Consider the following 22,812-nt stretch of genomic DNA (forward strand, 5'->3'; position numbering starts at 1 on the left):
CGAACCGGTCGGTCCGGTCGGTTTCTCCGGTTCGGACCGACCGGTTTACACCCCTACGTGTGAGTGATTATAAAGAGTTCAGTGAGAATTGAGAGTTTATATTAATTTTTTTTTTTTTTACAAATCTTCTCATATTATTTTATTTCATTTCATTTTATATCATTTAATTATTACAATTTTCTCAAACTTCTAAATAAAATAATTCAATTTTTTCAATTTTTAAAATAAAAATTATATTAAAAAATTATATTTTAATAATATTTTATTCAACTTTCATTTCATCTAAAACTCATTTGTGTAACCGAACAAGGCTTAAATATACTCTATGTATGTGGAAGTAGACATCGACATTGCTAAATCCATGTATCATTAAGGAAGCCATTGATAAACATTTAGGTCCTGTTTAAATATAGAAACGATTTCATCTTATCATTATAATTTTTTCAAATTTTCATACAAAATATAATAAACAATTCAATTTTTTAAAATTTTAAACAATAATAATATTAAAAAATAATATTTTAATACTATTTTATTTAACTTTCAACTTTTATATAAAATTATCTCATCTTATCTCACTATTCAACCGAACCTAAATTATATCCTCCACCAAGGACAACCACTTAGACAAAAGAAGGTCATCCAACCATATTATTAAGCTTTTGACGTCAAAAAATGCATCAACCATATTATACCTTTACATTTTTGCATTTTAACAAATCCCCAGAAACGTAAAAATCAAAGAAAGAAAAAATGAAAGAAAAAAGAAGAAGCAAAGCAAAAAGATGAAAGATGAAATTTTCGTCTTCTTCTTCATGCGAGTAGCAAATCAGAGCACAACTAAAATTCTTGGTAACGTTGAAGCATTTCTCTACCAGGAAAAAAAAAAACCCCCATCTTTTAGATTTCATCATTCACATATTTCTCCTAAATTCATTAATTTTTTCATTAACATATTTCTCCCAAACTCATTATTTTTTCCAAACCCATTTTCTAGATTTTTGCCAAACTCATTTCCTAGATTTTTTCTCCAATTTAAAAGCTAGATCCTAGATTAGAAATGGAGGAAGATTTGATAGTTTGTCTTTGCTAACCTTTAAGCTCTATCCGCGCTGGGGGGAGAGAGAGTGTGTGTGTGTTTCACTGTGTATTATCATTAACCAGACAGCCAAATGGGACTTATTTCAAATGGTCAAATACATGATCCCCAAAAAATTCCCAGAAACTAAGTTGAGATATAAAGGTTGTATGTAAAGAGTGAGAAAGAGAGAGAAGCATGCCTTGTTGGGTTCATTCTCTCAATGAACTTTGCATACACATCATCCATGATCAAACTCTCAAGCCTCCAGAAGAAACCTAGACTGAAAAATTAAGAAAAAAGAGAACTGATTCAGGGAGGGAGAGGTGAGAGATGGTGAGGGAGGGTGAGGCAAGAGAGGGAGTGTCGGCGCTGGGGAATAGTTGATTTAGGATTTGCGAGAGAGGGAAATGAGTTTCGGGAGAACATATGAATTTCGAATTGGACCGGAGGCTGAACATGAATCGATTTTCCAGATGGATTTTCATGTGGAGTGTAAAAAGTAGACCGGATTATGAATAGAGTTTTCCATAAATAAATAAAATGGGGTGCGTGGTGTTTGTGAAGTAGATGGCAGATGGTAGCTTAAATTTGCTGAAAGAACCAGCCGATTGTGAGTTTGGGAAGTGATCGCGAGTAGATCAAAAGGCTCAAGGCCGGTCACGAGAGTAGCATTGATTGTGAACGAAGAATGGATCAGAAGTTTAGAATTTTAACTTGTCTAGAGTGTGTCGAATACTGATTTTAAAAAAGGAAAATGATACTCTCAGCTCGTTCTTATCATTCAAATTTTTTATTTTTTCTTAGTGATTAAAAAAATATTTTTTAATAATATTGTATTTTTTTTTTAAATATTTAAAAATATTAAAAAATACGTATAAAGAAAAAAAAGACAATTATACCTAACAGTAGCTCTCAGCGGGAGCTGAGAGCGATGGATGTAGCACCATCATTTAAAAAAAACACTATGATAAGAAAATAAAATGGAATATCATTTTTCATGTTCCCAAATTTTTTATTTTTTTAAGTTTTTTTATATAGTAATTAAGAAAATGTTATTTAATAATATTGTGAATTTTTTTTTGTTTTTTAAAAAAATATTTAAAAGTGTTAAAAAAAGAATGTGAAAAAAAAGTTTTAAATATTTTATATATTTTTTTAATACTTTTAATTTTTTTTAAAATATATATTTATAATATTATTAAATAATATTATTTTAATCACTATATAAAAAAATTTTTTAAAACAATATGAACGGAAAAATGAACAGGGATCCCGGCTGGATGCCAACATTACCCAAATAAAATTGTTTAATCGGGAGGCACAAAAAATCGTACTAGTGTTAGGACTGACGCACTGAGTGATAAGATCATTGGGATTTGACGAGGAATATGATAAGTATGTTTCGGGATGGGAAGAATTGTAAATGGTAGTAAAAAAAAATAGTAATAAAATAATAAATAAAATTAATAAATTATATTAAAAAGTAAATAAAAAATAATAATAAAGTAATGAATAGTAATAGAATATTTTGAGAATATTTGAAGTATTTTTTATACCAAACGTATGGCTATGATCAGTTTGAGCTACCAGATTGAGTCGAGGGTTCTTAGTTTTATAGATCGGCGGTTTAGGAATCTTACGGTGCATGTGTACGTTACTCGAGAATTAAGATGGCTGGAAGTACGTAGATCAATCATCTTTTGTTGTATATATATCTTTATATATATAAGAGACTATGAAACGGAAATTTGGAGATACAGTAAATTTAATGATTTTTCGTTAACTTTTTGTTATATCCGTCTGGGCCATCGAGAAAGAAAAATAATGCTTCCAGCACCAAGTGCCTTATCGTATTCATCGTGCTTCGTCTTCCACATAAAGTTCCTGATATGCCTCGTCAATGGCTTATGCCAACCCCCAAAATCTCCCTTGGAGTGTTCAAATCTCTCCTTCAGCGTCGCTCCAAAGCCCTCTCGCGCCTCATTTCCTCCACTACAACTGCTAACCATAACACCCATCTTACACTTTCCGAATTATTGTACAAATAATGTTAGGTAAATGCAGAGAGAAACCATCAAGCCGCCGCTTACCAGAAAAGTCGGCCGATGTTTCGGAGACTCCGACGCCACAGGAGATTGAGGAAAGCTGTGGTTTTTATGTGGCTTCTCTTGAGAAGGAAGTGGATTCGGTGATTTTTAACATAATACAACATTGCTCTTTAATTTAATCGGTTCTCCTTTTCTCACAGTTAACGGGATGCAACTTTCCATGCTCTCTCTTTTTATTCCAGTTTTTTGGCTGGCGCTTCAGATTATTGTTCTTCCCATGCATTGATCTGGGTATTTCTTACAAACTGATTTTCGATTGCGAATTCGATTTACATGGGTTTCGATTTACACTCTCATACGATTTACATTGTTTTGTGGACTGTTTTGGAAATTTCTAGACTGTTTTGGATAATTTATAGACTGTTTTAGCAATTTGTGAACTGTTTTGAGGTAATTAGTGGATTGCTTTGGCAATTTGTGGACTGTTTTGTGTATTTGTGATCTGTTTTGGATAATTTATGGACTGTTTTAGCAATTTGTGAACTATTTTGAGGTAATTAGTGGACTGCTTTGGCAATTTGTGGACTGTTTTGAAATTTTTTGGGCTATTTTGGATAATATATGGACTGTTTTAGCAATTTGTGGATTGTTTTGAGGTAATTAGTAGACTGTTTTGGCAATTTGTGGACTGTTTTGGAATTTTCTGGACTATTTTGAATAATTTATGGACTGTTTTAGCAATTTGTGAACTGTTTTGAGGTAATTAGTGGACTGCTTTGACAATTTGTAGACTGTTTTAGAATTTTTTGGACTGTTTTGGATAATTTATGGACTGTTTTAGCAATTTGTGAACTGTTTTAAGGTAATAATTTATGGACTATTTATTGAATAATTAGATTGAGAGAAAAAATAGTTGAAAAATAATAATTTTATTTATTAATAAAGTTATTAATTAATATATCAAATGTATTTGTAAAATATAAAAAATATATATATTATTAAAATATATAATATTTTATTATTATTTAGACTTTAAGATAGCTAGTCCAATATGAACTAATCTAACTACAAGTTCATATTATAGCCAAAATCTTACATTCCAGCTAAATTTTAGACTTGGCAATAGCTAGGCCATTGCCAATGCTCTTAAAGGACATTGTCTAACCAATAAATCTCCTAAAACCCCAAAATTTCCCTGTACAAATACAGAGATTTTATTGTTGGTTCTGCTTCCTGAATCTAATAATCTCTGCTACTTGGTACGGTTTAAAAAAATTATTTTGTGATGAAGAGAGGATGACTTTTAATCAGAAAGTTGAGGTTTTTTGCTTTTAATTTCTATGGTTTTGTTTACTTTTTGTTTGTCGTTCATTTTCTTGATGTTTATGCGTTCAAATATGCAAGCTTTTGATGGGTTTGTACGTATTTTGGTTCTCGTGGATATTGGGCTTCTAGAATATAGAAGTTTTTTGAACATTTGTTTCTGTTAATTTTTTTCTTTTTTCTTGCTATTTTTAGTTTGGGACTGGGGAAGTCCTCATGGATTTTACCCCCTGATTTTGGATATCATTTTTTTTAAGCAATCATGTTAGAGATCATGATGACCATCTATTTATAATGAAGATTAAGAGAATAGCCTATTAATCCCTTTTTATTTCTTGGAGAACTCAAGTATGATACATGCATGTTGAAGTTTATGATACATGCATGAACTGGCAGCTGGCCTGCAAGGTATATCCTTAAGGGATCGCCAACGGAGGGACTCTACCATGGAGGAACTCAGTCACGCACGACGACCTGCAAATGAGTAGTAACTTCAGCAAACGTTGGAGTGGAAACAATGTATTGTAGGCAGTAATGCTGTTAGTTAAAAAGAGATTAAAATGCATAGCGTTTATTTTTGTTATTGGGTTTTTCTTTTACTTTATGTATATCTGCTTCTATTTTAAAGAGTTGAAGAAATTAGGTCTGCTTTTCATTGTCTTCGTTGATGCACTCCGGAACCTGCATCTTAGATGAAGTTGTTTATTCTTCTATTTAATGCATTCCTTTTGTTTGCTTGATTTCAGATGGCACAGACGTCACTTCACATTTCTGCTGGTTATAACAGGGCTGAGATAGTCAAATTTCTTCTTGATCGGCAAGGGACAGATAAGGTTGAGTTGGAAGCCAAGAACATGGTGAGTATTAATGTAATTGGGTTTTTTTGGAAAAAGTGCATACATTACAATGATGCTTGGGATTTATTAAGCCTATGCTCACAACTTATTGATCTTGTTATTGATTCCTGAGTGTCAAATATTTGCTGTGCTTTGCAGTATGGAGAAACTCCTTTGCACATAGCAGCAAAGAATGGGTGCAATGATACTGCATAGTTGCTTCTTGGTCATGTTGCTATTATTGAAGCCAAAGCAAATGTGCTTTTTCTTATTACCTTATGATCCATTTTTTGAAGAGTTCAAATTAAAAGTGGGATTTGGATTTCTGATGGTAAACTCCATATTGCGTTGTCTTATTAATGCATAATGGAATGACACCATTACATCTTGCTGTTTGGTACTAACTTCGAGCTGAAGATTGCTTGACTGTCAATACATTGCTCGAGTACAATGTTGATTGTAGTGCTAAGGATAATGTATGGTGGATTGCGATTGCTTGCCATGATTTTGGCTTACTAAAGACTCTCCCTTTGTAAATAATCGTAGTTGGTGTAACATTTGAATTCAAAAAAATATATTGATTTTGATCAGATGGTAATAATCTAGATCATCTCCATATATAAAGGCCACTAGCTAGCTTTATATATAACACAAAAGAAAAGATTAAGAAAAATTTATTTAATTTATATATTTTGGTAATTATATATATGTTTGAAAATAACTAATAATTGATTTAAGAAAACAATATTAATCTTGAAATCATGTTACGTATACATGAACTGATTATGAAATATTATAGTACTTGTTACTTAATTATAATATTTATTTGCATGACTTCAACCAAATTAAGTTAGATCATAGCTTTAAAATAATTAACGGTGATTAATTATTTTAAATAAAAAATGAATTATCATAGAGTAATTTGTGAAAGATGGTTATATATATGGGATGTGCAGGCGGTGGAGGTCGACTCGATTATGGAGTTCATGTCGTATCTGTTGAGCTCATCTTCTCTATCTGATGAAGTTTTAGGGTCCGAACCGGAGTCCCCCATGTCGGTTATCTCCACTACCTCCCCGATGTCGTTTTATTCAAAACAAGTTAGTACGTTTTTATATTTATTCAACCATAAATTAAGACCACTTTTGATGATGTAGGGATAGATACTTTGGTATGCAATGATCTATTTGGCTTGCGATGTTTATTTATAGGACCATGTTATAGCTTCTATTAATATTCTTCTTTTATAATATATCACAGCGTGTAATTATTTATAAATTACATAAACATTACATCGTTATTTAATTAATCAAAAATATTAAGTTCTTATTAATAAAAAATTAGTTCATAAAAAAAATATATATATATATATATAAACTAAGTAAACGTGCATTGCATGTTGCTTTCACCTAGTATACATATATACTAGCAAGGGCAACGTGCGCTGCACGTTTGCTCAGTTGACCAATTTTATCATGTTTCAAATTTTTAACTATAAATAGATATAATTTTATCTATATTTTTAGAACTTTTTTCCTGTTTAGAACACATTATACATATGATCTGCATAATTTTTATAATTATAATACAACGACTTACAAGAATCAAATCACAACTATATACATATATTTTTAAAATATATATTACAAGAGTGACAAGTTTTAAAAGAGATATTTAAAACATTCAATTTGCTATCTCACGAACGGCATTAACAAATAGTACATTCAATTTGTTTTGATGCAAATTTATAATGATATTAATAAAATTATTAAAATTGTTTAATAATAAGGGATTTTACTAATAGATTAATTGATATTTATTAATTGACATGAGGTGTCTAAAATAATTTCTTTATTATTAAATTATATTAAATAACCTTACATCAAACATATTAAATTATTTTTTCCGGTAAATGTCTTCTTTTTCTTCCTTCAATTGAATAGTATATCAATTTGGTTTTTCATTTAAATTTTTAAAATGTTTTTATAGGAAAATTTACATAAGAGTTAATAATGATGATATTTGAAAATTTTAAGTATAAATGTTAACAATATCGTTTCACCAAATCTCATTTTTTACGGTAAATTATTGCTATTGTATGAATTTAACAGTAAAATATAAGAATTAAATAACAATGTATCAAACATACAAATATACATGCATATATACAAGAATATAAACATAGATGATATAGTAATATTTATATTTAAAGCAAGAAAATGAAAAATTTATTTAAAAAAAAAAGTCTGTAAATGGGACATTAAATTAACTAATCTAAATATGCCATATGAATAAACAAAATAAATATTACAAAAAAGTAAAATAAAAAATATACTTCAAGTAAAAGGGGTAAAAAAATACCGGAAAGTAGAGGAGAAATAAATAAACAGTAAAAAAATAGTGCAGATGAACAGGTAGTGAAATGTTGTCGACCAAGATAAGAACTGAACCAGCTAATCCATGACAAAGAGCATATAAAGAAACAAAATATAATTAAATTAAAATGTTATTTATTGAATGACGCTATAATCAAAAATTAAGAATGAAAACAAATATAATGAACAAGACAAACATTTATAAAATTGCAAATTGAACATAGTATAATATTGTAGCAAACAGAAAATGTACGTAAGCATAATTCAATTTAATAAATAACACATTGTCACATCCAACTGACTCTATACTCCTAGCACTACAGGAGATGAAGAAACGAACGGGGGAGAGGGGAGGAGGGGCTCGCGTGTGGGAGAAATCATGGACAAAATATGAAGAAGACCAAAGGCAAAACCGAAATTTGAAAATAGAAGAGGGGTAAAATGAAAAACAAAAAGTATTAGACAAAAAAGTGTTCATCCAACATTCGAACTTTATATATAAGTACTACAAAAACTTTAACACGACGAAGCATATATATAGGCTATATATATACATTCTTCCAAATATATCAGGTTCTCAGTCAAACTACGTACGTACGCTCATACAAAATTAAAATTATAATGATCTTGATTAACTGAATATATTAAACACCATTATGAATATTAAAGATCAGATGATCAGTTCCCTTCCCTCCGAAAGTATCAGCTAGCATATATATATATATATATATATATATATATATATATATAATATGCGTTTATATGATCTGTAAGGAGAAATTGTTCCTTCCAGTATTTGTTTACTGCATGCATGCAGCAGAATTTTTGCTGGGCACCGAGCTAGGCAGCACTTAATTATTAATACATGGCTAAAGCACAAGCCAATAGCGCAAACATAACTGACCGTTGAGTTACGGACGTTGGCATCCTGCCCTTGTCTTTCCTTAGGAAGAGACCTTGGTAAACAGGCAAGTTGATTAGAACCAGGAGAGCACAAAGAAGAATCTGCAACGTAAATTGCTCTGAAACCAAACTTTGCACGTCCATTCTAATCACGGCCTTCTTCATTCCTCCGACTAGACAAAATGCGTTTACCAACGCAATTGTGGCTATAATGGTAAACATTGGAGAAGAAGCACCAAACTCCATAAGCTCTTGCTCGTATCTCTCCGAGACATCATCGTCGGCCACCTTTTCCGTGACTACGAAGGCAGACTTTGAAAATCCCACTAGTTTTAGAATGTAGTCAAGAAAGCCAAAGATGTAGGAACTAATTCTTCTGAAGAGCCACATCCTTTGATCATTCCACCAACCTTGAACTGTCCCCCCAAACCAAAGAAATTCTCCAAGGCTGTATGCCCGGTGGAAAATGATGACGAATGCAAATGGCAGCACCCATGCGCTCGAAATCTGTTAGTGCAAGACGATTCTAATCTTAGAAAGCAATTTAGGAACAACCATGCATATGCATAGACAGGTTTGATTCAAATAAGGAAATTTTCGTACCTTAGGAAACAAGGAGATGCCTCTAAGCAGGCACAAGGAAGGTACTGCAACGTAGTACAGCGTGGCAAAGCAGTTTGGGGCCCATAGCATATAGATGCAATAAGAAAGTTGAAGTTTGAGGGGAATCTTTTTGTACCCATACACAAAGGGGCAGTACTTTGAGGCAAATATCTGAAAATTACCTTCACTCCATCTTTTATGCTGTACAAGTGATTGCAGTAATGTTGAGGGAGGAAGTCCGATGAAGCCTTTCCTTTCTGGATTGAAGTATATGGATCTCCAACCTCGACAATGTACAGCGAGTCCCGAAAGGACATCTTCCACTGGACAGCCATACTTCAAACCCACCTGCAAATCAGCTCATTCACGTGTGAGTGTGTATATATATACTAGCAGTAGGCAACGTCCAAGGGACGTTTGCCTAATTTTATTTTTTATTTTTTTTTATCTAGTGATTGAGGGAGTACTTTTTTAATGATGTTGTAAATTTTTTATTTTTTTAAAAATATTTATGATGATTAAAAAAATATATGAAAAAAATAAAATAAAAATAAAAAAAATGAAATATACATTCAGGACATATTTTTAGACTACTTTTTTGTTAATTGTAGCAATTCTTTTTAGTTAATTAAGAATATTATCATATTTAAATTATGTTAAAACTATAATTATTTATATAGTTATACTTTTTTAAAAATATTTAACAAATTTGATCATTTATTTAATAATGAAATATTAGTATTTTATAAATTAAATTTGATAATTTATTTATGATATGATATTTATATGTTAATTATCTATTTTAAATTAATTTAAATCAGTATTTAAATTTTTACCATTTGATCAAACTTGGTTACTTTGAAATTAGTAGTACTTGTGTAAAATCCTGTACGATATAAGATTTTCTAATTGATAAAAAAAAAGCACGTTTGCCACATCTATCAAATTGAAGAAAAAAATAAAGTGTAATTTCGAATATTAAAATAATCTAATGTATAAGAATAAAATTATTATTTATTTATGTTCATAATTTATTATGAAATTTAAATTATATTAAAAATTCAAATTAATTAGATAGTTTTTTTCTCTTAAAAATGTACAGTAGAATTTTATCATTTATTTAATGATAAAAAATTAGTATTTTATAAATTAAAGTTAATTTTTAGTGTATTATATAATAAACAGTAATAAGATATGCGAAAAAAATATGCGAAGAAAAAAAAAACAGCTTCTGCATTATTCATTTAAAACTCAAAAATCAACATTTTTTTCACTTTTTCTTTCTTCCTCTCTCTCATTCCCTACGCACGATTGTGGTATTACGTTGCACATTGACATTCACACGGACAAAAAAAAAAAAAAAAATCTATTTACGGTTTATTACTATTCATCATATTATTGATGAATAGTAATAGGATATGCGAAAAAAAAATAAAAATAAAAATAAAAAATAAAAAACTGATAAACAGTAATGAACAGTATACTTATAGATGCTTTTAAGTATAGGCAGGCAGATATATATATATATGTATATATGTATATTTATACGATGTTCATGAATAATTTGATCATATGTGCGAGAGAGAGAGAGAGAGAGAGAGAGAGAGACCTCGTTTCCCCATTGGGTGTACTTCTCTTCATAAGTGCAATTTGCAAGTACTTTGGAAGTATCTTCTAGGACACTGGCGCTCTCTTCTATTTTAATGTCATTCCATCCCTTCGAATTTGCCTTACATTCCTGATCACTATACTTCTGTCCACAAAGAGCGTTTCTTCTGTGAAAGCACCCGGTACCAATAAAGAGTGGTCCTCCATTCCCGTCAAATCCTGGAATCTCCACCTGTATATATGATCAAAACACGCGCGCGCAGTATCACACAAATTCATTTTTAAGTATATTCTACAATTATGATCAGGAGCATGCGTGCATGTTTAATTAATTCGATAATTTAAAATCAGTACTTCATGTTATTCTTTTTTTTATGCTTACCCCCATTATTGCGTTCAAGGAACTGCCGTAGACGTCGTTCTTCGTAATGTTCTCGAAGGACTGTGGAAACTGTACGAAGCCAACTTCGTGACCCTTCTCTTCATCCATGTAAAAACACACAGCATCCCTCACTGACTCCGAATTGTTTGAATACATGTCGCAATCCAAATTAAGAATTATGGGACTATTGCTTATTCTCGATGACACCCTTATCTATATATATTTTTATCATAAAAGATTATTATAAATTAGACCATGCATCAAATACGTACACAAATTAAGAGCTATATATATATTGACTGAGTATATATGTGGATGTATATATCTATGGCGTGCGTACCAGTGCATTCATGGCTCCTGCTTTGAAGTTGTGATGGTATTGTGGTGTCTTTTCACGTGCTAAGTATACCAAAGTTGGCAAAGGTTGTCCTTCAATGTCTACAGCCTTGGGGTCTTTCCCATCGATAAGTATCTGTGAATTAGTCACAACTCTATTAATTAAGCAAGCAAAAGAATTGTGTGATCTTGGAGAAGTACGTACTAAATATTCACTCTCATCATGTATATATATATATATATGACAGTGACAATATTATAGATCAAAGTACTACTTGAAGAATGGTTTGATGATCACGTCGGCTTGCAACCAAATTCCACTCTCTGAATCCCTTGTGTTGTTTGCGTATTTCTTCTGAAATTTGGCCTAGCTTTGTGGTGGTTTCAATCCGTTTCTTCATGCCTTCATATGATTTCTATAACATGAAACAGAAATTATTTTATTTATAACTACTCGATAGTGATTAAAAATAAATGAAAAAAAAAAATTACAGGATGCTTGTTATATACATATGATCAGCTGATTTTAGATATCATTTTAGATATATATATATACCATCATATATAGATTTATCTGGGTTAGTTGCTAATTAACCGATAATAAATTGTAGTTGGTATATATATATATATATGTAAATGCATATACTATATATATTTAGAGTGAGTCGATCTATTACAATTATTAAAAAAATAAATCAAAATTACAAATATTTTTTATACTAACTGATGATCATAATTATGTGGCAAATCTCTACCTTATTTATTTTTCCATCACTCTGTGTACGTATAAATTTACGAGATCAAATCGAGTGGAGTAGTACTTGATCCTGATGATCAGGTCCTGCCTGACCTATTCAGCACAAGTACTATAAAATTGGCATGAAAAATATTTGTCAAGAATGACATGAGTGAGGTTTGAGTATCATGATTGAAGAGTAAAAAAGAGTGGAATAAAGCGACTTGATGAGATGATATTGTCGATACAGCGACAGATGTTTTATCGAAGAAAAAAGGAAGTAGGAGAGCCAAACTTTTTGAAAAGAGTAGTGGCATCAGCATGCTACAGTGTAAGCTGGCTACGGACAAAAATTACCAAAACTTCTGCTGTAATTTTTTTTTTAAAATACTTTTTAAACTCTTTGAACATTTAAAAAAAAATTACAAATTTATTAAAAAATACTTCTTGAAACATTAAATAAAAGAAAACACAATAGTAAACTTTATTAGTAGCCTTTTCCAATTAAGAGCACTATTGCCAATAGTTTGATCATTACTAAGTCTAAAATTTAACTAAAAATTAAAATTTTGGTTAAAGTTAAAATTATTAAAGAGATTAATCTATATTGAACTATCCATTTAAAAGTCAAAATAATAATATGACATTAGATATTTTAATAATAATTTTTTTTTAATTTTTATATTTTAGAAATATTCTCTATATATTAATTAAAAATTTAATTTTTACTTGAAATTATTAATTTTTAATTATTTTTTTATAACTTAATTAGCCAATATACAGTAATTATTAGAAATATTTTTAGAATACATTATTATTTTTAAGATGAATAGTAACCGATTAAATTTAAAAAAACATATAAATTTACTGTAGCGCTAACGATGCTTTGAAATTTTGACCAAATTTAACTCATTGGCATTTAGCTAGGTGCCAAGTGCTCTAAAAAGTCATTTTCCTTTTGATGGTATGCCCCACACACTCCTGTTCAAATCTCAAGTACTGTCGGTGAAAACTGTCAAATTACCGAATTAGTAAATCATCTACAGTGAATAGACTTTTCGTCTTTAATAAAAAAATCTTTCATCAAAGTATATAAAACTTCTCATCTCAATAATTATTTACTAAAATATATGAAAATAAATATTAAAAATATATATATTATACACATTCGCTATTTATATATTATATAATATATATGTTTTTAAAGTGAAATTCAAATTAAAACTTTTTAAACCACATTTAATAATTTAGAAAAAGTAAAAATCACGGGAATAAATTGTTGAGAAAATATAAATATCAACCTACTGTTTGTTGAAGCCGCCGCACACTTAGTGAATTAAGTGAAAAAAATAAAATCAAATCAAATAAATCTGTGTGGTGTGCTGCGGCTTCCGGGTGATGCGCAACACAGCCCTAAGCTGATTGATACCTCCATTTTAATTTTATGCTAAATTTTACGGTGGGTTGATATAATAAGATTGCATGGAAGATGATGATCATCATCATCCGGATCAATAAACAGTACTACTACTATTAATACTAGAGACAAAAAATACTTATTAATTAGTGGTCAATTAACCATCAACGTCTATCGATTGATCCTAATAATTCAGTGGCTAATTAAAGTATCTTTAAAGTCGTCTTTGCGTTTAATGATTAGCAGACAATTAATTATATATTGCATGCATCATGATCATCAATATACTGTACTGTGGAAAATAAATAATATATATATATGTGACCATGCACGAGTGCTACAATCAACATTTTATAAATAAAAATGATATATATGATCTTGTACGTATACGAGCTTTCCAAATCAAACAAATTACGTGCATGAGCACATGACTCTAGAGTAACAAAAAATGCATTAATTATCCATATTCCTGGGTAGATTCCTATTTATATTTGATCATGACTGGAGTTCTAGAGAGCCAAGTAATGGTGAAAGCTAAGTAACGTGCGAGACCTCGCTATTTTGTCGACAAAATGTGTATATTTTCCATGTGGGGACAAATTTGAAAAGAAAAATATTACTTTATTCATTCAATTTGTCCTCTCATTTTAACGCTATTTTAATTTTTTCTTTGGAAAAATGGAAGATCAGAGATCAATCACTTCAAGTTCAATGCATGCATTTGTATGACGTACGCATAACGCGGTGTACTAGTGTGGCTAAGGGCCGATACAGGAAGCTGCGCATAGATATCAAGCATGCCGGGCACCACTCATTTATATAATGGGATAATGCTAGGCGCATAATTGAGTAAACAGATCGTTTGGAAGTTCATCTTAGTTTATTATTATAATTTTTTTAAAATTATAATATAAAATAAAATAAATAATTTAATTTTTTCAAATTTTAAAATAATAATAATATTAAAAAATAATATTTTATCATCTCAATTAAACTCAACTCAACTCAACATCCAAACGTAGTCTAATTACATTCTACTTGTCGCGCAGTTGTGCCATGACATGATTTTCCACGAGTAAGACACCAACAATGATCGGAGAAAATTAGAGTTCATAGTTTTGTAGAGTAATGAATTTATATGTGGCTCTAATTTAAATACCTTCGTTCTATTTGGATTGCCGTCATCATCATGTAGAACTTAAAACTAAAATAATTTTTGAAGTTGATGAAAAACGAGATTTACCATGATGGAGGACCACTCCTTGGCCATGACATGATCCTCAAGTGGTTCAACAGCTGTTCGGAAATAAGCTTCCGGCGATCTTGGTTCTACCTTGAATTTCTTGCAAAAGGGAAGCCAAATCTTTGAGAAACTTGAGGCCTCCACCATTGCGTAGAACGTCAAATCGGAACCACCATCGTCGGAGAGATAAACGTTTAGCTTTTGAGGTGGATAGTCATAAGCCATGACTGATAGAACTGTGTTGATTACCATAGCTGGTGGTTCTATCATGGGGTCCGCGGTGCATACGAATATGTCTATGCCCGGCAAAGCCTCTTCGTATCTGTTTCTCTTACGACCAAAATTAATTAGCATGTAAATTAACCTCGTACCACATAAATATAAGAGAGAGAGAGAGAGAGAGAGAGAGAGAGAGAGAGGCACATGCATATATAAATCAACAAATTAGATATGTGAAAGAGAAAGGAGGACCTGAGAGAGAGCCGATCCTTGAAAGTGCAACGGTAGATGGGATTCCATCGGACAATTACAGTGATAAACCAATAAAGGCAAAACCAGAGCTCTGAGAGAAACAATCCTATCCAAGCCCATCTCCCGGCTTCTTCTTCTGATGGTATATTGCTCACTCTATATACAAAGATGAAGCATACACCCACGAAGAGTGAAAGTGCAAATAATTGGAAAGGAATACGTGCCTTTGCTGACTTTGTCGCATAAAGCGGAAGATGATAGTTTTTTTCCATGATGATCTCTCCTTCCTTCCTTTCTTTCCACTCTCTCTCTCTGGTATTCTGCGCTTAAAATGAGGAGCTAGTGCAAATGTTTATAGCACTGGCTAGCAAATGCTGGAAAGGTTGGAAACGACAAGCATGTGATCAAGTGGGAGGGCCAAAATGAAGATTGATCGACTCGAGACAAAGTACGTACAAACATAATATATATTGAGGCCGGGTGTTAACAGAGTGCGATAGTAGCAGACAGAGCATAACAGAAATGAATTCTTTCTTACTGTATTCCATTTGTAGAGCTATGTATATATACACTGTTGAAAGGAATAAGAAAGGAATCTAACTTGTTACAAATAACAGTAGAGAATAACTAACAGCAGCCCTCTACGGTAGTGAGCTGGATTGCACATCAGCTGTTTGCTTATTATTCTTCTCCCATGTAGACAATGGTATATCAGAGGTATATAGTCTAATACCGGCCTCTTAAAGACTCAGTATATATGGAAAGTCAAGCCGAATGTTACTCCAATGTTACAATTTTGATATACTTGAGGAAAGAGAATCCAAGAACACAGAAGAAAAAAAATCCACAAAAAAGTTGGTTGCCATGTTTATATAGGTACGTACTTTTGTGTTAGCTTAGAAAAAAGGATACGTACTTTCCTGTTGGAAAATCGCAAGTAGCTTCAGGATTTAAGGAATCTCCCATGTCTACTTTATTTTAGATACATGAGTTTTTGAAAGCAAAGCAAACAGTCACTAATTGTCCTACGTAAGTACCGATACTGTTCACTCATATGCATATTAATACAAAGTTATATTTTGCAATCATGCTTCATCAAGTAGGCTCGAATTGAATAGTGATATCAATATTATTGTTTTATTATTTTAAAATATTTTTGAAAAATATAAAAAAAAAAATATCAATACACTTATAGTAAGTCACTTCCTTAACTATTAAGTAAAAATAAAAATTAAGAATAAAATAAAATATATGAGGTGTCAAAATGAGAAGACAAATAAAATGGATAAAGTAGTATTTTTTTTGTTGTTTAATTTTACACCCCGATAGGATGTCGACGGTATTGAAAAAAAGACCGATCTCAAGATGGGGACGTTGTTGCATGCTAATTAAACTTTAGGATTTCAAATAGGAGATAGATCATGAAGTACGTTAAAGTATTTATTACTCACGATCTAATTAATACTAGCCGAAATAATTATATATACAGGTAATAATAAATATTGTAGGATTCACTCCATATGTCTAGCTATCTCTCTCACTTGATGCCCTCAAGTTTCAACTATAGCTTAAGGGACCTAATTGATCTAATAGTAGTATTATTATTAATAAGCTTTTCCATGGCTTCTTAAAAAGTTGATCAGCTATATATAGTTGGGAATTATATACATCCCAAAAACGCTTCCAGCTAGCTTTCAACCTACGCTCTATATTTCTCTCACGCTAGCGCTTCTCATATAGCGATTTGTGAATCTAGATTTTCTGTTCTTTAAGATTTAGTTTGGACTCTCTCTATGATGGTGGAAGGATTGGCTAGATTTTAATTTCTTTAATTTGAAACAAATTAAGATCAGATCATCAAAATTATTCAGGCAGTACTGTTTAATCATATGCAATCCAACTCAATGGTTTACACTTTACACCCCATTAATAGAACCAAAATATTAACAATAGTCAATCATCATCAACTCAAACCACACAATCACAGGAGTTACCAAGTGAAGCACATGCAACGGCTATAGAATCCACACAATCAGAAGACTTACCATCCCATGCAACCACTACCCAAGTTCTCAAAGGAAAGTCCACCACAGGCAACGGCTAGATAATTCCCTTTTTGGTTCAATATTCATATCCTTGTATTTACAATACTTTCCATGTATAAATCAATGTGTCTAACGGCAATATACATCTTATAATATTGTACTCTACTGTAAAATAGATAACAAAGAGACTCTCAGATACTCACGATTACTGAGATTTTTTGCAAACACTTTGTGTGCACAATTGTCTTTTTGGTATCAGAGACAGTGTGAGTGAAGAGTCTTCCTCCATGGCCACCATTGCCTTGAACATAGGAAATTTTGTGACCCTGCATCTCTCCAACAGTAACTACCCACTATGGCGTGAACAAATACATACTAGCCTTGGCTGAGAGCCAAGATCTAGTCCACCATCTGCTACAAGCAGACTCTGCCCCTCCTGAATTTGAGATCCCTCCCGATGGATCATCAACCTTGAACAAAACACAAACAGAGCCCTACCTCCAGTGGCGCAAGTCTGATAGACCTTTACGGGGGTGGATTATTGGCACCCTCTCAGAAGAGGCACTTGGCCTCATCGTGGGTTTGGATTCTGCCCACCAAGTTTGGGCGGCACTCAAGGCGGCGTACGCCCATGACTCTCAGGAGCGAGAGTTTCATCTCGCTCAACAATTGACATACCTCAAGAAAGAGCCCACGACGCCTCTTGCAGATCATCTCCGAATCTTCAAGGGCTTGTGCAACAACCTAGCTTCAATCGGACGGCCCGTTGCAGACAAGATGAAAGTTTTCTCCCTCTTGAACAGTCTCGGTGCCCGTTACGAACCATTCACCACCTCAATGCTGAAACCCCCCCATGCCCACTTATGCCGAGATTCTTACTCTTCTTCACAGGTATGAAATTCACACCTCTCTCCATGAATCTAACAACTCTTTTGCTTTCTATGGTCATCGGACAGGTGCGCCATCCTATAAGGATCACCGTGGAGGTGGGGGTCGCTCGCAGCAGAGAGGGTTCTCCTCTCGGGGTCATGGGTTTCATCCCACCGCTCAGTCGAGTAGAACCTCTCCAAATGTGGGCTCTCAAACCGTGGGCTCCTCAAATGCTTCTTTTACACGTGAGCCCAACAATAGGCCCAACGATGCTAAAGCTCGAGACCCACCAGAAATCTATCAAATTTGTGGTAAAAAGGGCCATGTTGCTCTTAAGTGCTGGAACCGATTTAATCACTCATACCAGCCTGATGATATTCCTCAAGCTTTAGCAGTAATGACGTTGGAAAATTTTTCTCCTGATAATGAATGGATTCCAGACACTGGAGCGTCTGCTCACATGACAGGCAATCCAAGTATGCTTGAAAATTTACGTCACTATTTTGGTACTGATGCTGTTATTATTGGGGACGGTAGCTCTCATGCTATTGCTCATGTTGGTGATATGTACATAAATAATGGTAACACTAGAATTAAGTTACGTGATGTTCTTTTAGTGCCAGCACTTGCAAAAAATTTGTTATCTATTGGGCAACTGACCAATGATTATCCATATAACTGTGAATTTTATGGTGTTGGTTTTGTTGTTAAGGAACGAGAGACCAACCGTGTCCTAATGAGAGGATGTCGGAAGGGTAATCTTTACACCTTATCTGCACCTTATGAAGCGCACTTCTCCACCCGTTTCCGAACTACCTCTGAAGACGTGTGGCATCAACGTTTGGGTCACCCTCAGACCTCTGCTATTCAAATCCTAAAATCCAAAGGACTTATTCAAATTATTGGCTCCAATAAATCTCAGTCTGTTTATGAAAGTTGTCAGCTAGGCAAATTGAGCAAATTTCCTTTTTTACCCTCTTATAGTTTAACTCATGCAATTTTTTATAAAGTTTATTGTGACTTGTGGGGACCTGCCCCTATTATTTTTGTTGGTAAATTTCATTACTATGCATGCCTAGTTGATGTTTTTTCTAAATTTATGTGGTTTATTCCGTTTCGAAAAAAATCTGAATTTTTCTCAGCCTTTTTATTTTTTGAAAAATATGTAGAACGTCAATTTAATAAAAAAATCAAAGTTTTTCAAACTGATGGGGGTGGTGAATTTGCTAATACTCAGTTTACCTCTCATTTAAAAAATCAAGGCATTATTTACCAGTTTTTATGCCCTTATACCCCTGAACAAAATGGTGTTGTAGAATGTCGTCATCGTACCATCCGTGAACTTGGTATGACGATGCTCTTCCACAGTGGTGTTCCAAAACGTTTTTGGGTTGAAGCATTTGCCACTGCTACTTTTTTAATTAACCGCCTTCCCACTACTACTCTAGATTTACAATCACTGTTTTCAATTCTTTATGAAACTTTTCCCGATTATCAGTCCTTGCGTGTTTTTGGCTCCAAATGTTATCCATATACTTGGGACACCAAGCACGATAAATTTGATCCAAAAACTTTGCCCTATGTCTTTTTAGGCTATAGCGATCGGCATCATGGGTATAAATGCTATCACCAACCAACTTGTCGTACTTACATTTCTCGTCATGTTGTTTTTGATGAACTTAATTTTCCTTATAAACAGCTTGGAAACCTTCATTTACCCCCACCCTCTAACCCGAAATTTTCTATTTTTTACCTCTGGGTGACGCATCTTTCGGTACACTCTCCCCCTACTACTTCCTCCCTTCTTCCCGAACTAAATATTCCATTACCCACACCCATCACCTCCTCCGCTACTATACCCAACTCCCCCTATCCACCTTCTCCACTCCTTCACTCTCATCTTCTCCTTCACCACCCTCTACTTCTTCTTCCCCAAATCCACCTCCATCCATTACCCATACCATGATTACCCGCTCTCATGCCGGTATTCACAAACCCAATCCCAAATATGCCAACCTCCATGACCTCTCCAATATACCAAAAGAGCCCAAAACCATCCGCTCTGCTCTCACTCACCCTGGTTGGACCCAAGCTATGCTTGATGAATTGCAAGCTTTGTATGCTAACAATACATGGACACTTGTTCCTCGTGATTCCTCTATGGCTGTTATTGGTTGCAAATGAGTTTTTAAAACTAAACTCAATGCAGATGGAACCCTTGATTGATTAAAAGCTCGTTTAGTAGCAAAAGGATTTCACCAAATCGATGGTATCAACTACCATGAAACTTTCTCTCCAGTAATTCGTCCAAGGACTATCCGGATTGTTATCACACTTGCTCTGATCAATCATTGGGACATTCGTCAGTTGGATGTCAAAAATGCGTTTCTCCATGGTGACCTCCATGAAACCATCTACATGGATCAACCTCCAGATTTTGTTCACCAACTCACTCTTCTCATGTTTGTAAGTTAAACAAAGCTTTGTATGACTTAAAACAAGCCCCACGTGCATGGTTTGATAAGTTCAGCAATGTTTTACTCACTTATGGTTTTCATTGCAGCACTGCTGATTCCTCTTTATTTATTTGTCGTTCTGCTTGTGGTTGTCTTATGTTACTCCTCTATGTTGATGATATTTTACTCACTGGTTCCTCCACTGATTTCCTACATGAATTTATGTTGACTCTTAGTAGTGAGTTTGCCATGAAAGATCTGGGGACTCTCCATTACTTTTTGGGCATTCAGATTACTCAAACTACTAATGGCCTTACCTTGACCCAAACTAAATATGCTCTGGACATTTTAGACCGTACTCAAATGACTGACTGTAAGTCCATGGGCACTTCCATGATGGCTAAAACCAAAGGCCTTCAGTCAACAACGCCTTTCTCTGACCCAGCCCATTATCACAGTCTTGTTGGTACTCTCCAGTATCTTACTCTTACTCGTCCTGACCTTGCATATAGTGTTAATTTTGTGTCTCAATTTATGCACTCTCCTACTGAAGCTCATTTTAAAATGGACAAACACATTCTTAGATATTTGAAAGGTACAATTAATTTTGGACTTCATTTCATTTCCAACTCTACACTTGATCTTTATGCCTTTTCTGATGTAGATTGGGCTGGTTGCTCCCTCACCCGACGCTCCATGACCGGTTATTGTATATTTCTTGGCAGTAACTGTATTTCTTGGTCTGCAAAGAAGCAACATACTGTCTCTCACTCGAGTACTGAAGCTGAATATAGAGCTATGGCCCAAACTACTGTTGAACTCACTTGAATTTCCTTTTTGCTTCGTGACCTCGGCATCAAGCTACATGCACCACCTTTATTGCTTTGCGATAATCTTAGCGCCCTTTACATGACCGTTAACCCAATTTTTCAAACTCGAAGCAAATACATTGAGATTGACTACCACTATGTTCGTGAACATGTTGCCCTTGGTCTTCTTCATACCCGTCATGTACCTGCCTCTTTACAACTTGCTGATCTTTTTACCAAACCACTTGGACGCCCAGCTCTTTTTCCTCTTTGCACCAAACTTGGCATTGTACCTTGGCACAGTTTGCGGGGCATATTAACAATAGTCAACCATCATCAACTCAAACCACACAATCACAGGAGTTACCAAGTGAAGCACATGCAATGGCTATAGAATCCACACAATCAGAAGACTTACCATCCCATGCAACCACTACCCAAGTTCTCAAAGGAAAGTCCATCACATGCAACGGCTAGATAATTCCATTTTTAGTTCAATATTCATATCCTTGTATTTACAGTACTTTCCATGTATAAATCAATGTGTTTAACGGCAATATACATATTGTAATATTGTACTCTACTATAAAATAGATAACAAAGAGACTCTCAGATACTCACGATTACTGAGGTTTTTTGCAAACACTTTGTGTGCACAATTGGCTTTACAAAAGATACACTATTTTATAAGGAACACAAATAATTCTTTAGAAAAGCACTAACATGATCACATGATGACCGCATGACAATAATTACGTTGCAAGAAGATTTATATATATATATAGAAGATTTTTTTTAACCTTTTTCAAAAGATTTTTATCTTTTGAAAAAGAATTAAAAAAATACCCCGTGAATGATGGTCATCTAGAAGATAATCTTTCATCAATTACATTCGGTATGTATGTACGTGTGTGTGTGTGTGTGTGTGTGTTTGTATATATATATATGATCACTTATTAAGAAGGAAAACATATATTGTGGTAATGTTGTAATGTTTTGTTAATATTAATGCAATGATGATGAGTTTCCTTCTTGTTCTTGATATAGGAATGTACATATATAGAAGTGGCATAGGGATGTGCATCTTTGTCATGTACCAATTAATAAGCATGCATGCATGAATGGGATATATAACGTCCATGGATTCTCCTTGTATTGAGAGTGGCACAAAGGAAAGCTTGAAGATGATGTAAAAAAAACAGATCAGCTATGAGAAAAACTTAATTGTATATATGAGTGATTCCTTTATGTATACACGGTATGTACTATT

The 22,812-nt window shown here is 33.2% G+C and overlaps 1 protein-coding gene across 2 annotated transcripts; it reads right to left on the minus strand.

The window, feature by feature from the left end:
* Nucleotides 1-8,418: 8,418 nt before the first annotated feature.
* Nucleotides 8,419-15,866, minus strand: LOC108996533 (cellulose synthase-like protein E6). Of its 2 annotated transcripts, XM_035688605.1 has the most exons (9): nt 15,363-15,866; nt 14,892-15,213; nt 11,771-11,911; nt 11,500-11,631; nt 11,160-11,372; nt 10,779-11,009; nt 9,352-9,517; nt 9,170-9,213; nt 8,419-9,073 (listed from the first exon to the last, which is right to left on the minus strand). In XM_035688605.1, exons 1-9 carry the CDS (start codon nt 15,632-15,634, stop codon nt 8,522-8,524), a joined length of 2,073 nt encoding a protein of 690 aa, XP_035544498.1. In that variant the 5' UTR covers nt 15,635-15,866; the 3' UTR covers nt 8,419-8,521. The 2 variants fall into 2 exon arrangements, with proteins under 2 accessions (XP_035544498.1, XP_018828014.1); XM_018972469.2 differs by having other exon boundaries at nt 9,170-9,517; nt 15,363-15,865.
* Between the last annotated feature and the right edge of the window lie 6,946 nt (nt 15,867-22,812).

The sequence above is a fragment of the Juglans regia genome, chromosome 3, assembly GCF_001411555.2.
Source record: "Juglans regia cultivar Chandler chromosome 3, Walnut 2.0, whole genome shotgun sequence".
NCBI lineage: Eukaryota > Viridiplantae > Streptophyta > Magnoliopsida > Fagales > Juglandaceae > Juglans > Juglans regia.